The sequence below is a fragment of the Lissotriton vulgaris genome, chromosome 6 (assembly GCF_964263255.1).
Source record: "Lissotriton vulgaris chromosome 6, aLisVul1.2, whole genome shotgun sequence".
Lineage (NCBI taxonomy): Eukaryota > Metazoa > Chordata > Amphibia > Caudata > Salamandridae > Lissotriton > Lissotriton vulgaris.
This window is the reverse complement of record NC_141694.1, coordinates 1,254,777,732-1,254,795,616: the sequence shown is the minus strand read 5'-3', so window position 1 is coordinate 1,254,795,616 and position 17,885 is coordinate 1,254,777,732. Positions and strand designations below refer to the sequence as shown.

General features: G+C 48.0%; 1 protein-coding gene across 1 annotated transcript in view; it reads right to left on the bottom strand.

Annotated features, from left to right (window-relative positions):
* Positions 1 to 17,885, bottom strand: part of LOC147708716 (uncharacterized) — a 295,811-nt gene that overhangs the window by 245,579 nt on the left and 32,347 nt on the right. Inside the window, exon 8 of the mRNA XM_086927368.1 lies at positions 10,948 to 11,019. Coding sequence (XP_086783494.1) covers positions 10,948 to 11,019 — 72 coding nt within the window. The remainder of the gene's footprint in view (positions 1 to 10,947; positions 11,020 to 17,885) is intronic.

Below are 17,885 nucleotides of genomic sequence, written 5' to 3'. Positions count from 1 at the left end.
TGCTTCCAGATTCTGGGAGCCCCCGTCCTCTGGTGAACCTGCTCCAATTCTCGTACCTTGCCAGTGAGTTCCTCACGCTTCTTTTGACGCTCCCTATTCTCAGCGGAGGAGATGGCAATAAATTCCCCCTCGGAGCACCACTTTCCGCGCCGCCCATTGCGTTGCCAGGGTAGTGTCACCGTTATCATTGTGCTCCTGGTATTCCCGAATTGAGTCTTGAATATGCTTTACCACCGTCTGTTTGTGCCGCAAGGTATCCCTGAGGCGCCACACCCCACGCTTCGGTGACATCGATGGCAATTGAAACGTTCCCGTAACCGGGGCGAGGTCCGATAGAGAGAGAACCCCTATCGTTGACGCTATGGCTAAGTCGCGGACCGGTTTTGAGACCAAGATATGGTCGAGACGTGCGTAGGTCTTATGGGCGTGTGAATAATAGGAATAATCCCGGGTGGTGGGGTGTAAGCAACGCCAAAGGTCATGGAGATCCGAGTCCCCTAGTTGGCGTTTGCCCGTCTGCGAGATCTCCCCAGTCTGCGGGCGCCGTTGCACCGACCTATCCAGGGAAGAGTCGAAGACCATATTCAGACCCCCCTATGATTACGTGTCTATCTGGTGTGGCGGTGATATCCACCACAACCGAGTGTAGGAATCATTCTTGGTGTTCATTGGGGCTATACATTGATCCAATAGTGAAAATCAGTCCCCCGTACTTGACCCTATAAGCCAGGAGTTTACCCTTCTGCTCAGCAAACTTATGGAGGATCTCTCCCTTAAACGTTTTGGATACCAAAATTGCAACCCCAGCGGTCTTAGTGGTATTGCAGGAGAAGAGTTGCGTGGGAAACTTATGGGAGCGCATCCTTTGGCAGTCTTTGGCTAGGAGATGAGTCTGCGTGGGTATTCTCCAATAAGGAAAGTACTGCCCTTCTCTTGACAGGATTATTTAATCCCTTCACATTGAGGGTAACTACTGTGAAAGCCGTCATCTGTGTGGGTAAAACCAAGGTAGAAGCAGTGTGTCACGGTCTAAGAGAGGTGGGTGCGGTGTAGACAATGTATAGAAGCACAGCAAGGCTGTGATGAGTGGCATAGTTGCACTGGACGGGCCCCGTGACTCCCCCCCAACCCCCCCCAAACGTCCCCCAAGCTGCCCATCCTCCCCCTCCCCTTTCCCCAAACACCCTCCACACCCCAACAAACCCTTCATGCAAACAACCAAGTGCCCTCCTCCCACACCCCCCAACAAACCCCTGAAGTCCAAACAAATGTTAGTCCCAGTCATGCCCTCGGGCAAGCCTGTGGTGAGTTACCAATGTGGACGTCCGGCCACTTACCCCCTTTCCCTCTTCCCCCCCACCCTTCCACCCTCCAAGACCCGAACCTGCTACTCCAGTAAGGCTGTGGTGTTCTCCCCCCGGAGCGTCATTATGCTGTAAGAGCCACATCACCGTTGGAGGCGTTGCTTCTGGCCGCCTCAGAGACTGCATCCGCCATGTTGGCTCTAATGGTGGGCGAGTCCGGCCTTCTGGGGTTGGCCGACCCTCGTCTCCGTGACACCCTCTGCCATCCGTCTCTGGGGCCGCGCCTTCGGGTCGGCGTGTTCGTGTCTTCCTCCTCCGCCGTGATCCCCAGAACCTCACAGGTTTCCTGAAGCGATCTAAGTTGATGCATCGTGCCATTCCATCTAAAGATGAGGCGGAAGGGGTGGGCCCAGGCATAGGGTGTTTCGTGCTCTCTCAGAAAGTCCTTGGCGATCTTGAATGATTTCCGTTTTTGCAAAGTAATGGCGGACAAGTCCTGATACAGTCCCACAGAATGGCCACCGAAAGTGAACAAAGATTGTTTCCGGGCCTCAGTCATGATGCGTTCCTTTAGTGGGAAGTCCGGAAGGAAGGCCAAAATGTCTGGGGTGGGTGCTGATGCTCGTCGTGGCGGGCCCACTCGGTGCGCTCTATCAATCCTGACCGGGAATTCAGGCGGTTCACCCAGGATAGCTCGGAACAAGTCTCCCAGGTAGCCAGCTATATCTGTGCCTTCATCCGAGGACGGAACCCCCCGGACTCGAATATTGTTTCGCCGAGAGCCGTTCTCAAGGTCCTCATTGTGCATTTGCAGATCTAAGTGCTGTTCTCTGAGGCGCAACACCTCCTGTTGCAATAGGACTAACTCCTCATCAATACAGTGATTCGTGCCCTCCACCGTGGCCACTCGCTCCCCGATCTCTTCCACCTCTCTGCGCACCTCCCGAACCTCGCCCGCCACTTCCTGTTTCAGTGTCTGAAAATCATCTCTGAGGGTGCCGAACAGCGACTCAAGGAACGATCTGGTGACCGGTGGTTCCCCTCCATTCGAACTCTGCGATCCTCCGGCCGGGCTTGCTGATAGCGGCCCCCTATCTTCTCTTTGCTGGGATCTGCTGAGCATGTCAGGGAGAGTGCGTTCTCCCCGCTTGGCGCCTCTGCCCGATGCCATCTTGGATTGAGTGCGGGCCAGGTCTCCCGTCCCCTTCTACTCGATGTGTCTCTGTCCGCCGTTGGTATCCTAGGGCAGACAAGGGACTGGCGATCGTCACCGGCAACTGCACCAAGCACCGTCTGGGGATAGCACCTCTGGGTCCGTTACGCTAGGTTCCAGACGTGGTCGCTATGACGAGATGCGCACTCCTCCTATAGGCCTCGCCGGTTTCCGTCTGTCGCGGCCTCCACTAGGCCCGGATGGTATCACCTGCGATTGTCTCCTCTTTCTGCCTCCGATCGCTCCCGAAGGGAGAGACGTTGTGGATCCCTCGGGGAATGTGCAGGACTCTCCAGCCACAGCTGCCAACGGAGGCCTCTCAGGGCGAGTCTGCTATCTTCCACCTCCGGCCAGGTTCGTCGTGCGTCGGCCGAGAATCGCTCCGGGTCCGACCATACAAGCTGTGGGGCCACCAAGGACTCCGGTTTTGCTGTGGGCCTCGGCGTTCACTGAGCTGTGGAGTCTCGCCACTGGAGGGAAGGCTCCGCGCGAGGCCCCGGTCCCACACCCTTGCTGCTTCGATGCTCTCCCGGTGGGCGGTTAGACGCGTAGGCTTGGACTCACGCGCCTCACCCTGCTGCTCCCATGGGGCCAATTCGGTGGTCCCCCCAGGCACCCAAGACCTCCCGGTCGAGGCGCCGCAGTATCTCCTCCGGCTGCTCACTCCAAGCGGCAATGGGCGCGGCGTGCGTCCGGCCGACGTGCTCTGGGGTCGGCCTCCTCCTCTTCGCGCTTCCCGGGCCGGACCTCCAACACTGTCCGACGGGCTATCCTGAGACTAAACGAAGGCTAGGACTCGACCAGCGTCGTCTCTGCAGGTTCCTCCGCTTCTCCCCTGCGGTTAAGCTCCGGAGGGGGGAGAAAAGGCTATATTTCAGGGCTCGGGACTAGTCGGGTCGGGGAGCTGCGAGAAGAAGCGTCCTTTCACTCCGCCATCTTGGCCACGGCCCCCTCTCTACTTTTGATAGATTCCTTATTATCACATCTAAAAATGGAGCAGAATTCAGTACTTACCGGTTGCAATCTAGGGCCCACCACCCATGGGGCAAACGACGGGCCAAGGGGGGTATTATTATATGCAGAATAACAAAATAAGGTGCTGCAAAAATGCTGCAAAATGTGCCCATTTGTGCCAAACAATTTCCATGATTGTGCCACAAAATTTGCCAATCCATGCCTGAATATCTTGGAGGGGTCTGCTCACCTAAGGCATATGATGGATGACTAACCAAAGAACAATGTCCAGATTTTAATCCCATAGGTTTCTAGTCTGTTTAGAGCACTATCTTATTTGAATGCAATAATAACAATTCTCCATTTCAGTCATGCCTAATATTGCTCTTGTTTTACTTGTCTTATACTTTTCACACTCTTCATGCCAGACAACTATAGTTCAAAGAACCGTGGCCCTGCGATGAGAGACAATAGAGTTAGAGACAATGTATGGCCAATATAGAAGCCATTTACTCCATTGAACATTTTGCTCTCTTGATCTGTGCCACAATCCCTCACATATCACAGCTTACTGGCACCTGGCGCATGATTGGATTGGAAATTAAAAGCTGCACAGGCAAATATTTTCAGACTAGCCCGGTTCCCCTCCTCGTCTCTCTTTCCTTTATCTCCATTTTTTTGTGTTCTCTGTACCCACCCACTCTAATTTCTCTCCAAAGTCTTTCCATCTGTGCTCTTTCCATAACCTTCATCTCTTTTCCTTTTCTCTTTCTCTGCTAATGACCCCTCTATAAATGCTGAAATAGACCCTGAGGAGCTAAAGAGGGAAAGGCAACGTGGCCTTTCTAAGACTGGTCTCCAGTGGCTCTAGCTCCTGTGTATATATATATATATATATATATATATATATATATATATATATATATATAGTAGTTATAGTTAGGATCTACTTTCCATAGGAACTCCGCAACATTCTATTGGGAATAACTTTGGCGCCGGTGGACGAATCTTCGCAAATTTCTCAAAGTTCGTGGCCCGCTCCACTCCGGTCCTTCCCTGAAAGTTTGGGGGGGATTCGTCAAGCGGGTGCCGAGATAAAAGGGGGGTCCCAAAACGAGTTTTCCCCATGTTAATTTCCATAGGGCGGTCGAACTCACTTTTAGCCCGAATGGTTGAATGGTTTTTGAGTAAATTAGGTTAAAAAAATATACATATCTATGGCAGCGCCCGGGTAAGCGCACCGGGGAGCGCTCCGGGCGCGCCACGTGAGGTGCGCACGGAAAGCTGATTGGCTCTCGGGTGTCTGTAAACATTCGAAACAGTCCGGAGCGGCCGCCAACTTGTGTCTCGGTAGAATCGAGACACAAGAGGTGGGAAAAACAAAGGGGGAAATGACCATAAGGGGGAAGAGTAGATCCCCCTTGACCCCCTAGGTTTGATGTGGGGGCTATAAAAGGGTCCCGCGGGGCAAAAAAAAAATAGTTTTTTTTGATTTGCGCGGGGGGAGTGCCCAGTACGCGCACCGGGGAGCGTACCATGGGGAAAAAAGAATGATAGAGTTTTAAAAAAAATTAGCCTTTTTTTAGAAATTGGAGGTAGTTCTAAAAATAACTTTTTTTCTTCTTTTTGTTGTTTTATATTTTTTTTATGTTTTTTGAACATTTTGTAATTTTTTTGGCTTTTATGAACTATTTTGTATTTTTTTTGGTATTTTTTATGGGGAGAAACAAAAAACAGGGAATTCAAAATGGCTCAACAGGAGCAAAAAAAAAAACATTTGTGGTTGTCACCAGAAAGGAGGATCAGCTTTATGCTTTGTTCACCATATGAGATGGTCTTTCCACAAAAAATACAGGTGACCCTAAATTCTCCAAACCGTGGTTGAATGCAAGGGATTGTCTCCCTTGTTTCTGGTCCCGATGGAGTGGGTTGATTTTGTTTGGAGGTGCTGGGTGTAGATTGGGGAAGGTTGCTGGCCAGTTCTCTCATTTCTGCAGCAGAATAGTTGATAGGATGCTTGCGCTGCATGTGCCTTATCATGGTATTGTTCCCAAATGAATATTTTTTATTTGGGTTACCCCTTGAGAGTTCCATGCCACAGATAAGGCAAGTCACCTTTGCTGCATTGACTTTCTTTTTTCCTTCAGGGATGGAAAAAAACTCCCATACAATATGTGGCTTGGGTTGGTATGGGGTATTAGTTTCTTGCAGCCACCTCGTCCTCCTCCCCTCCTCTTCTTCTTCCTCCTCCTCCTCTTCTTCATTTCCACCACTGTAGTGTTGTGGTGGGCCTCTTGGTGGTGGTGGCTGAGATGCTCCTGCTGCTGCTGCTACTGAAGCCCTTTTATAATAGTTCAAAAGGTACAGAGAGGTACAAACAGGTCTTCCTCAGTCAAAAGTCAGAATAAGGAAAAAAGGTGGGGGCTTTCATCATTTGGAAAAAAAACTGTCCTGAACCAATGAAAAGTGTTATTTTCAGGTCACTAGACCAGGGGCTTCATCATTATGAAACCAAAACTGTTATAAACCAATGAAAAGTTTATTTTCAGGTCACATGACCCGACGCGCTTACGCTACGTGCCCCCGGGTACGCCCCGGGGCGCCCCACGGGGCGCGTCGCGTAAGCGCGTCAGATGCTTATGTTACGTCGCTCGAGTGCTTCCGGGTGCTCTTACGCCGTGCGTATCACGCGAACGCGGCTACGCGATACGTCACAATCATGTTTTCGTTCGCGATATTGGCGCTAACGGGACGCTTCCCCGGGGCGCTTCAAAATACTACACTTTCCGGGGCGCTCACCGGGGCGTGCACCGGGAGCTCTCCGAGGCAAAAAAAATAAAAAAATAAAACAATATACATAAAAACATTGTTTACCATACATATACAATATAGCTATAGAAATTTGCTATGAAAAAACCTTTGAAATTCACTGAAAAACCATAGGTTTGACACCAGTTATATATATATATATATTCACTGAAAAAACCATAGGTTTCACACCAGTTATAGTTAGGGATTAGCATTTAAAAAACCTATGAAATTCACTGAAAAAACCATAGGTTTCACACCAGTTATAGTTAGGGATTAGCATTTAAAAAACCTATTAAATTCACTGAAAAAACCATAAGTTTCACACCAGTTATAGTTAGCTGGAAATTTTACTGACATAAAAGCATTGAAATTCCACGTTATAGTTAGTTGGACTCACTATAACTTGCGCGCCTGCAATGCACTGCTGATGACGTCACATATTACATCACTCATGACATGGTCAGTGACATCACTCATGACATCACTGATGACACCATCCAGTGAATGTGTGTCTTTCTGAAAAATAAATATGTTTTCTATATGTATATGAAAAAGGTCGATGTAAGAATAAATGTTTAAGTAAGTGTCTAAATGGATGTTTAAAAAAAATTGATTGGTTAACTGGCTTATTAAGTGTATCCTAGTGAATACATATATTAGCGAGTAACTTTTAAATATTGAAATGTATGTATGTCGGTATCAGTGTTTCACTTTGTGTATAAGTGGCTGCATGGGTTGGTGACTGACTCACTCTTTGTATGTGTTTTGAACACAGCATATGTACAGGACTGTATGGATGGATGAGTGTGTATATGTGTGTGTTAGTGAGTAAACGACTGTCTCACTATTGTCTTTATCAGTAACGACATATGTTTTAATCTAGTATATGTGAGTATTGATATATATAAGAGAGTATATGTGGAAGTGAGAGATTGTAAGAGTTCCTGTTTAAATAAGTATGTGTTTCTATAAGTGATTGTTTAAGAGAGTAAGTATGTGTACGTTTCCTTAGAAGTAAAGTGGTAGTGTGTGTATAGCTGTATATGCAAATAAATGGATGTTCAATAGTTTATTTGCATGTGTGAATATGTGTGTGAGTAACTTTTGGATGACTGTTGGTGTGTAACAGGATGTATAGGTGTTTCACTACATATGATGAGTGAATATATGTATGAGTGACTATATAGAACTGTTGGTGAATGAGTGGATGTGTATTAGATGGTGGTATTACTGAATTGGTTGTTGTAACTGGTATGGGTATCTCCACTTTTTTGAAAATGTTAGTTACTATTTTTGAATATGTGTTTCAAGGGTTACTTTACAGTGAAAGGAGGTCTGTCACTCTGTCACAAGGATGGTGTCATCAGTGATGTCATGAGTGATGTCACTGACCATGTCATGAGTGATGTAATATGTGACGTCATCAGCAGTGCATTGCAGGCGCGCAAGTTATAGTGAGTCCAACTACTATAACGTGGAATTTCAATGGTTTTATGTCAGTAAAATTTCCAGCTAACCATAACTGGTGTGAAACCTATGGTTTTTTCAGTGAATTTAATAGGTTTTTTAAATGCTAATCCCTAACCATAACTGGTGTGAAACCTATGGTTTTTTCAGTGAATATATATATATATATATATATATGCACTCCAACTTGCCTCCAAATGCGCGTGCAGCTCAGACAGGTATGTGGACCACAAAATCAAAATCAAAACGCCAGAGCCAGTCTTGGAATATTATCGTGTTTTATTCCATTTCATGATGAAAGGATGCAAGCCTCGTCAAACGCGTTTCAGGCACCGGCTGTGCCCTTGCTCACTGACCTATATATATATATATATATATATATATATATATATATATATATATATATATATATATATATATATATCGTTTTAGAAACTCTTTAGAACATGGGACGCCACACTCTTTCTGGCTATTTCAAAGAAGTCAATTTTATGATTTATGATTTAATAAATTTTTGATTAGAAAAATGTCCAAACTACTGGTGAAGACCTTGATAAAAGTTAACCTTTCATAAACTACGATGCCCACAATGCTTCATAATGGTAATAGTGGCGACATAGTATAAATATCAAGAAACAAATGTAGGACTTGTTAAACTACCGTGAACAGTGACTGTTCAAGTCCGAAACGCGTAGGAGGGTCTTGAAGAAGCTGGGTCAATAAAATTGACTTCTTTGAAATATCCAGAAAGAGTGCGGCGTCCTTTGTTCTAAAGGCTTGCTAAAATGATTTTTTGCAGGTTCTGCTCCCAAGCCCGCCGCCGGCACCAGCTAACTGTTGCTCCCCCTGAAAGGGACATTTTGCTGTATTCATATACAACAGGTATGAAGAATCAGCAAGGGGGAGTTACCATGCAGGACTACTAATACTGAGTTGTTGAGAAGGGACTATTTTTAGCAAATGACTCTCTGCGGTATGGGGCGCTGAAGAAGACTTAGGGTCGAAATGCATTCGCCAGTACTGCAAATTGCTTCCTAATAAACGTGGTTTATTCCTGGAATCCCCCTCTGGCCTCTGTTTCCTCTACTTGTGGAGGGAAGTTACTGCATATTTTCTGCGCCAACCAGCGACGCAGTCCAGATGGCCCTGCCTCATAAAGTGACTCGGACTCAAGCCGGTGACCGTTCGCTGCTCGCAGCGGATCTACGAACTCAGGGTATTGAGAAGTCCGATGTCCGCCATTTCATCTCCGGAGGCTCCGGTGGCGTGAGGTATTCATACCTCCATCAGGACGCTGTGCCGCATTATGTCTGTCCCTGCTAGATTTGCTCACCTGATTTTGAATGGCAGCGGTGGTCCGAGGGGACCCAGGGAGAGCCATGCAGAGTTTGGAAGTACTCGGAGGTTCCCGCGCCACCCTTCAGCAAAGTCCAGGCACTGTGTCAACACAACTCACAACCTCCACACCACCAACCAGGATGCATCGCATATTGCATACTGGGAGTTGGAGTTCCGGTATTCACCGCGACAGGCAACAGGTGTGAAGAATCATCAAGGGGGAGGTACCATGCAGGACTACTAATACTGAGTTGCTGAGAAGGGACTATTTTTAGCGAATGACTCTCTGCGGTATGGGGCGCTGAAAAATAATAACTTAACTCTGCAATAGTACTAGCCATCACTGATTTTGATGTAACTTTAAGGAAACTAAGTTTTCAGTTGTATACAGCACAAACGTGGAGCGCTTTACCTGAGTACCAGTTACATTACACAAGGACCTATTCATTTGTTGAATCAGAGGATATTGTGCCAACATCAGGCTCGAACCCACTTTCTCAGCTCTAAAGTCGGCAGCTCTAGACTTACGCCACAACCTCACCCACAAGATCAGTAGCATTTTCAATATCATATACAACAAAGTCATAGTTGTTGGTAATTTATCTTATGCAATATACAACCATTGACAATGTCAATAGTCCTGGCTTGTTGTAGGTGTAATGCTACTTGTTGTGTTATATATCTTGATGAATGGACAGGAGCAGCAAAATACCAGTGGGGCAGCACACTATGCTGAGCACAGATTTTTATCTTAAGTTTTTTAAGCCATGCCCTTAATTACGGCAATCACGCCTCTGTGAGAGACCCCCCAGCTTTTTCATCCCACTTAAAGCCCTGTTCACACCTATTCTATTACTTTTTCTGTTTGCGCACGGCACACCTACTGAAAGGAAAAGAGCGTCCTCTCTGTAGTAGAATCATAGGAGGGTTATTATATCTAAGGCACTATGCTTCATTATCTTTTAAACTTTTGATTCATATGCAATTGTAATGTTTTCCAAAAGAACATCTTTAACAGTGCTTCAAATGGTGGTGGTATTATTAGAGATCACAAGTCAATGACAACCCAGGCACATTAGGGTGCACTAGAACGTTTTGCTTGATCTTTCTCAAAATAGACAGCCATTTTGACATTGTAGATAAGGTATCCTTTCACAAGTACATGCACTGTCTCTATCAAGAGGACTGTACGTGTCAATCACAGGCCAAAAGAGAGAACTTTCAATTAATTCTCTGTGACCAATCTAGATCTGAGAAATCCTCTTGAGTGCTTAGGAGCCTGGTTTTCCTAATATACATTCTGTAGATTTATGGAACAAATATCCTCTCTTGATGGTAAAATGGACCTCAGAGTCACCATCACCAATAGCTGCTGTTTGATTAATCTGTTCTATTCTACATCCATTTCGGTGAAGATGTGAGGAATAAGGTGTGGTAGATGAGAGAGGATTTGGAGAGGGATAACTGTACCTTACATCCAAAAATGACGAGAAAAAACAGGAAAAGGTAGTAGTTGGCTAACAAGGAGCAGTGGGAGGCATGGCCTAAGTATGAAGCACGCCTATATGGTTAGGAAGGATCAATGTGACATCTGCAGGGAATGTGCTAGTAGATAGGAGGATGATCTGGGAAAAAGAATGTTTTTTAAATTTGAATTTGATTTGATAATAAAAAGGCATCAAAGCCATGTTGAGGACGCATGCAAATGATAACTTTGGAAACTAGGGTCTTTTGTTATGAAGCTTAACCCAGGGACTAAGGATGACATTGAGCGTATAGTGGGTCTACTAGCAGAGGACAATCGTGACAGTTTGTTAATTACTCGCATCCCCCATTCACTCACACCCCCTTTCCACTTACCCTTTCAGGTTGGCCACCATAAGGTACAAGACATCTATTTTGGATTTTATCCTGTGCAGATCCCAGCGGCTTCTGTGAGGATACCAAAAGAGGGCATCAGTCAATCATTCAACACTGGCGGATCCAATCGAGGGACCACCATATACCACACTCCCTTCCGGAAGACAGAAAATGTATCTCTAATACTTGTTCTAGAGTCCCGTGGATGCTCTACCTGAGAAGTAAGTTCATCACAGACTATGGATATTCATCACAGTCATTAGGAATGATACATTTAATAGCAATGTTTATTTTTCCAGCCCATCTGAACATAGTTTTGTTAAGGAAGCTAAACGAACAATGATATAGCCTTTAGGTTTGGCTTGCATTTTGAATCCTGACTAAAATATTTTTTAAAAGCCTGCTTTGATATACAATGGATTTATGTGATAAAGAATTCAATGTATCATGAGTTCAGTTGGGGCTGCTGTGCCAAGGTGGAGGAGCGCCACCCCACTGCTTTTAAAAGCAGTGTGACTAAAGGAAAAATAAAATTATAATAACTGAATGTTATTATCATTTTATTTGTTCCAGCTGCTTTGCGAGCGGGTGGTCGGGCCTGCTCTGCTGTCAGAGCATGGCACAGGAGGAGTGGTGGGCACACTGAAGGGTGCATGATGCTTTGGCTGGCATTCTGGGGCTGGTCGAAACTGTCATGCGCACTTTCCATGTTTTACGTCCAGGCTGCATTACAGCCTGGACGGAGAACATTCCCAGGCCACCAGTCCCTGTCTGAGTGCCGAACCACGGCACTCAGACCAATCGCAACTCTGCATTGCAGCATTATGATTGGTCAGGGGAGCCTGGGTGCTTACCAATCACAATGCTGCAATGATGCATTGTCATTGGTCAGGGAAGCCTGGGTGTGCTTCCTGGTTCCTGTTCCAACAGACAGATACGGAGCAGAGACGTGGGATGCGGCGATAAGGTTACTGGTTTTTATTGACATTTTTTTACATTCCCCTTCCTTCTTCCCCCGATCCATGCCGGCTGCCACTGCATGATATAGTGCATGTTTGAGATGTAAAACACTCAACACTGCATAGGAAGCAGAATAATACACTAACAACTATACTCTGAGGTGTAAGAGAAGTACTCTATTGGGTGAAGCCAACATCTACCCTATGTATATTTTGAAGAATTGGTAATAATAGGTACTACAAACAGCCGCAGTTTCAACCCTTCCCTAATAAAAAGAGCTTGCTCCAAGCAGCCAATTTAAAGTGCTGAAAGCAAATCAAGGGAGATAAACATGTGAGAGTCAAGCAGTTTTACAGATGTGTAAAAATTCAAACAAATGCAGATAAAAATGTCTAAGAAAAATACGGTATCTGAAGAGGGCCAGTAAACAGAGCTTTGTGTTGTCCATCATAAATCAAACCACAACAGAAATGTGGCAGTGGCAACACTTAGGCAGCATTGGGAAACAATGGCCTTGTGCAGTAAGCAGCATGTAACAATGCAGGACCAGTATGAAGAGCCACATCAGAGAATAGGGCTTTGGGGGGCTTCCAGAGCACACTGGACTGGTTAGGCTCCATTGGGCTGGCATTGGGCTCGTTGGGCTTCGGCTGGGCTAGTTTTGGGCTTGGCAACCAGAGCCCAATGGGCTGGTTGGGCTCCATTGGGCTTGCTTTCGGCTTGTTGGCTTGGACTGGGGTAGTTATGGGCTTGGGGGTTTTATAACCGGTCATCTTGTGTCACAAGCCACCATTTTGGTGTTTGTGACACCACAGTCGGTCAGGGAGGACACTGGACAGTTTATCTTTGTCCCGCCCTCCCTCCCTAGGGAACGAATTTCCAGGCTGGTTTTTGCGGGGTTTGTTGTTGGATAGCTCATTACTTTTTGAGCTAGGTAGTTGTCTTGGGAGCAGCTGCATCGGGGGTGGGGGATTTCGTATTGGTGTTGTCGCTGGAACAAGTGCTGGATTGGTGCACTATGTTTCTTTGGGGCGTTTTTCCTAGGTCAGTTGTGGTATAATGATGTATAGTTACAGTTATGAAAGAACATAAGAAGTTTACCTAGTTAGGTAGTTGTAGAAAGGTTAGGAAATTGCAAGTTGTGTTTATAATTGTTGCAAGGGGGGACATGTTTAGGGGAGGGGGTGGAGGGTAAAGTAGGAAGACATTATTTAGTGAGGTTTTGTTTTGTACGGCACAAGCCAAGGGAACTTGTATGTAAGGTGCACCTGTTTCCAATAAAGCAGCCTTTTTCACACCAACAAGCTAGTCTGTGGTCTGTGCTGCCCCCCTTTTTGGCCCAAACAGCATTATTGGAGAGTGGCGAGTGTGAGAAGTATAATGGCTACATCACGTAGGCAATATATGACCCCATGAAGCATGCAGCAGTCATACCTATCAACACCCTGGGCCAGGTAGAACATGTGGTTTTTAAGCCCCCTAAATTGTAAGCTCCCATGAGTGTATGTCTCCTAAATGTCAATCCAATGTAATGTTATGTTACGTTTTGTTATATACTTTACTAAGCAAATAGGCACTACACAAATATGTTAACATTTTAAATACCATGTCATGTTTTTTAAGGGTTGTCATGTAACAGAATCCTACATGTTGGGAATCAAAGGAAAATCAACACTGTAGAACAACCGAGTCTTAAGTTGTTGCAGAAACCTTTGATGAGAGAAAGTTGTTCTAGAAATCTTTTCTAAGTGATGTGAGACGGAATCAAAAAGCAGGGACACCCAACATTGCCTCTTAAATGCAGAAGAGGAGGCGGAACCAAGGCTGAAAAGTCATATAGTCAGGCAGCATTTCCCTTGAGAAACCGTGGGGACAACCCACACACAGCTTTAGCTTTATGAACAACAAATACAAGTTTAACAAGCATTGGCAATGCAAAGAGGTCTGAGCACCATTTTCATTTTTTTTTTTTTTCATAACAGTATTTATTAGAAGTTCAAGCAGATCAAGTGTACAGTCCTCCAAGAACAGGAGAACACATCAGCAGGCAAAATACAGTAGAATATACGTATAGCTCAAACTTCTGTCTAGCCCCCACCCGCCCCATTATCCCCCCCCACAACTGTAACATTTCCCACTACCCACCCCTTATCCCGCCCTAACCCGATGCACGTGATCACAATCAGCTGCAGTATACATAAGGAAACACGACTAAGTGTCTTGGAGCTATCCAGGCCCTGAGATCTCAATCAGTGGATAGACCATCTTCTGTTTCAGCGGGAGGTTCCAATGTCAGGTCTCTATAGTCCGCCCACCGCTTCCAGATCTTGTAATGTTTCCGAGGGCAGCCCCTGGCCTCAAACACCGGCAATTCCAGCCCCATGAGGAAGTCCAAGCCCGCCTTCCATGCGCAAAGTGGGGGGGCGCGGTCACTCTTCCAGGCCCTCGCCAGATCCCTCTTGGCTACAACAAGGCCTAATAGAAGGAGATGGCGCTTATAGATGTTCCCACCCACTTGATCTAGGACATGAAGAAGACCCAACCTAGGTGTACGAGGTAGGTCTCATTCCAGCACCTCAGATAGGCAGTCCCACACCCCACCCCAGAACCGGACCAGGCTCACACACGACCACACAGTATGCACCAACGTGCCTCTCTCGGCCCCGCAGCGCAGGCAGTCTGGGGAAGCAATAAGGCCCGCCCTCCACAGTCTCTCTCTGGTGTAATAAGCCCGATGCAAGTATTTATATTGTATGAATCGCAACCTCACTGCTATAGCCGTGCCTCGGGGGGACTCCAGCGCCTCCCGCCAGTCATCCTCATCCAACGGACCAACATCCACCTCCCAAGAGGCCTTCAACGACACCAGGGAAGAGGAGCAGTGAATGATCAGTGTTTGGTAGATTTTTGAGACTTTTTTATCCCCTAGGTCTCCCATGAAAAGCTTAGCTTCCACGGGGCTAAAGTCCGGAAGCTGGTCCAGCTCCACCAGACTCGGCGCCAGAGCATGACGAAGCTGTAGATATTTAAAAAACTGGGTCTTGGGCATGTCAAACTCAGCGCAGAGCGCTTCAAAGGATTTAAGGGTAGTCCCGGTAAGTACATGACCAAGCGACGTGATCCCTATGGACTCCCAGCCTCCAAACCCCTGCAATGAGGCCAGCGCAGGGAGCCGTCCGTTGTTCCACAGCGGAGTTTCGGCCGTCAGTCGTCCCCACCAGCCCATGCGACGCAGCGCCTGCCTCCAAATCAGGAAGACCACTTGCGTCACATGTGGCAGTATCTTCCGCCGCCCTGCCGAATACAAGAGTGTATGGAGCGTGGCATCACCCATCAGAAAATGTTCTAGGGCATACGCTGGATCGTCACGGCCACCGTACCACCACTCATTCAAGACTAACAAGTGAGAGGCTTGGTAGTACGACAAGATATCGGACGTCGCGAGACCACCACAGTACGTGGACAAAAAGCAGGTCCGCAGTGCTACCCTAGAAGCACCCCCAGCCCATAAAAACCGGCCTAGCAAGGAATTTACACGCCGGAACCACTGCGGGTCCACTCTGTACGGATGATTTTGCAGCTGGTAGAGCAGTCTAGGGAGGGCAACCATCTTAAAAATAGCAGATCTGCCATAGATATTAAGAGGCATGCGTGACCACGTTTTGACGTCGGATTGAACCCTGTCCCATACCGGCTGTATGTTACGCTCCCAAGCAATAGCGGCAGATTCCGACAGGAAGACTCCTAGATATTTCAGGCCACCAATCGCCACCTGTAGATCCGCTGCCCAAGGAGACACCTCGCGCCGGCCCCCCAGCATCCAGAGAGTCGATTTGCGCGGGTTGAGGTAGAGTCCCGAGACGTCACCGAAAATGCGTAATATCTCCAAAATACGCGGGCCCGAACGATCAAGGTCCGTCAGAAAGAAAAGGACGTCATCTGCATACAGTGCGATCCTATCAGTGAGGCTCGCACTCCATACAAAGCCCCTAAGCTGCGCGTCTATGCGCACCCAGGCAGCCAGCGGCTCCATGACTAGCGCAAAGAGATACGGGGACAGGGGGCACCCTTGCCGGGTCCCCCTAGCAACCGGGAATCTCTCCGAGATGGCTCCCGAGACACGTACCGAGGCCGTGATGCCAGTGTACAACAGTTTGACATATGAGACAAAAACTGGACCCAAGTTGAGGCGCGGTAAGAGAGCAAAGAGGTAAGTCCAGCTGACAGAATCAAACGCTCTGTCAATGTCTGCCAGTAGGAGCGCCGCCCGCTCTTCAGTCGCCCCCATCGCACCCACCGCTACCTGCGCCCGTCTGATGTTGTGCCTTGTCGCTCTGCCCGGCATAAAGCCCGCCTGATCCGGGTGGACCAGATCCGCCACGTATGGGAGAAGACGATTCGCCAACGCCTTAGCCAACAATTTGGCTTCGAAATTAATGAGAGATATCGGGCGATACGACTCGTGTCTGTCAGGGGGCCTGCCCGGTTTCTGGAACACCACAATCTCAGCTTGACGCCAGTCCACCGGCAAGCAACCACACTCCCGAGCTGCCTCCAAAGCCTGCCGATAGCGTGGCCCCAGCTGCAAATGAAATTTTTTGTAAAATTCACTGGGAAAGCCACTTGGTCCGGGCGCCTTACCCGTGTTAAGTTGTCCCAGCGCGTCGCCCAGTTCCTCCGCCGACAGGGGAAGGTCTAGAGCTGCCCTGGCCTCATCTGATACCACCCGGGGGGGAAGGTCAGCTATGAATTTGTCAATTGCCTCCGGTGGGAGACAATCCCGTGAAGCGTATTGTACCTTATAGTAGTCGGCAAAACTCGCCGCAAGCACAGCAGGGTCCGTTATGGCAACCCCTTCCCCGTCCGTCAGGCCCGGCAGAGAGATCGGCTGCAGAGTTTGCTGACACAACCGGTGGAGCATAGTGCATGATTTGTCGCCCCATTGGTACACCCTACTCCGCGTGGCCAGCCAGGCTTGGCGAGCCTCGTTCAGTAGGATCGAAGCATATGTTTGCTGTGCCTGTAGGAGTAGCCTGAGCGCCACATCGCCTGCACCTCCTTTACACTGCCCCTCCAAAGCTCTCACCTGTGCCGTGGCTGCTACAGTGGCCTCCTGACGCTTCCGACGGGCGGCAGCACACCAGGCGATGTCCACCCCACGCAGCGTGGGCTTCATGGCTTCCCAGACCGTCACACTATCCATGCCCTCTGTCGAATTCTCCCTCCAATACTGGGTAATCGCTCCGCGCATGTGTGTCGTATAATCTGCCCGTTGGAGATGCCACGAAGACATCCGCCAACGGAACGGCTGATGCGGTTTACGCAGTGCAATCCGTACTGCAACCGGGGAGTGGTCCGACAGACCCCTAGGTTGAATCACGGCCTGCTTCACCCTATCGAGGAAGGCCCCGGGTACAAACACACAGTCCAAACGGAAGAAAGAGCCATGCACTGCGGACACATACGTGTATTCACGCGACCTGGCATGCAAATGTCGCCATGTATCTACCCAGCCCAACCCATCGATCATCGCTTTCAGACGCGTTGGGGTAGGTGCCACCGCGGCCCCCTGCATTCTCTGCCTGTCCAGACCCACATCCACCACGTCGTTCCAGTCACCCCCTATCACAGCCAGGCATTCCGGGACGTCGGCCCACAATTCAAACAGGCGCTCCGCCAAAGACCATTGCAGGGGAGGGGGAGCATACACACTGCCGAACACCACAGGTTCCACACCAATCATGCCCCTGACAAACACAAACCGACCCTGGGGATCAAGCCAATGGCGTTCATGAGTATAAGACAGTCGTCGGTGAATAAGGACAGCTACCCCTCTCGACCCCCTGGTAAAGCCTGCATGGAACACCTGGGTATAGCCAAATCGTTGTAAACTCAGAACTTTCGTTCCTAACATATGCGTTTCCTGCAACAACATGACATCCGCCGAGTCTCTCTTACCCCAGCGCAGTACCGCTCCC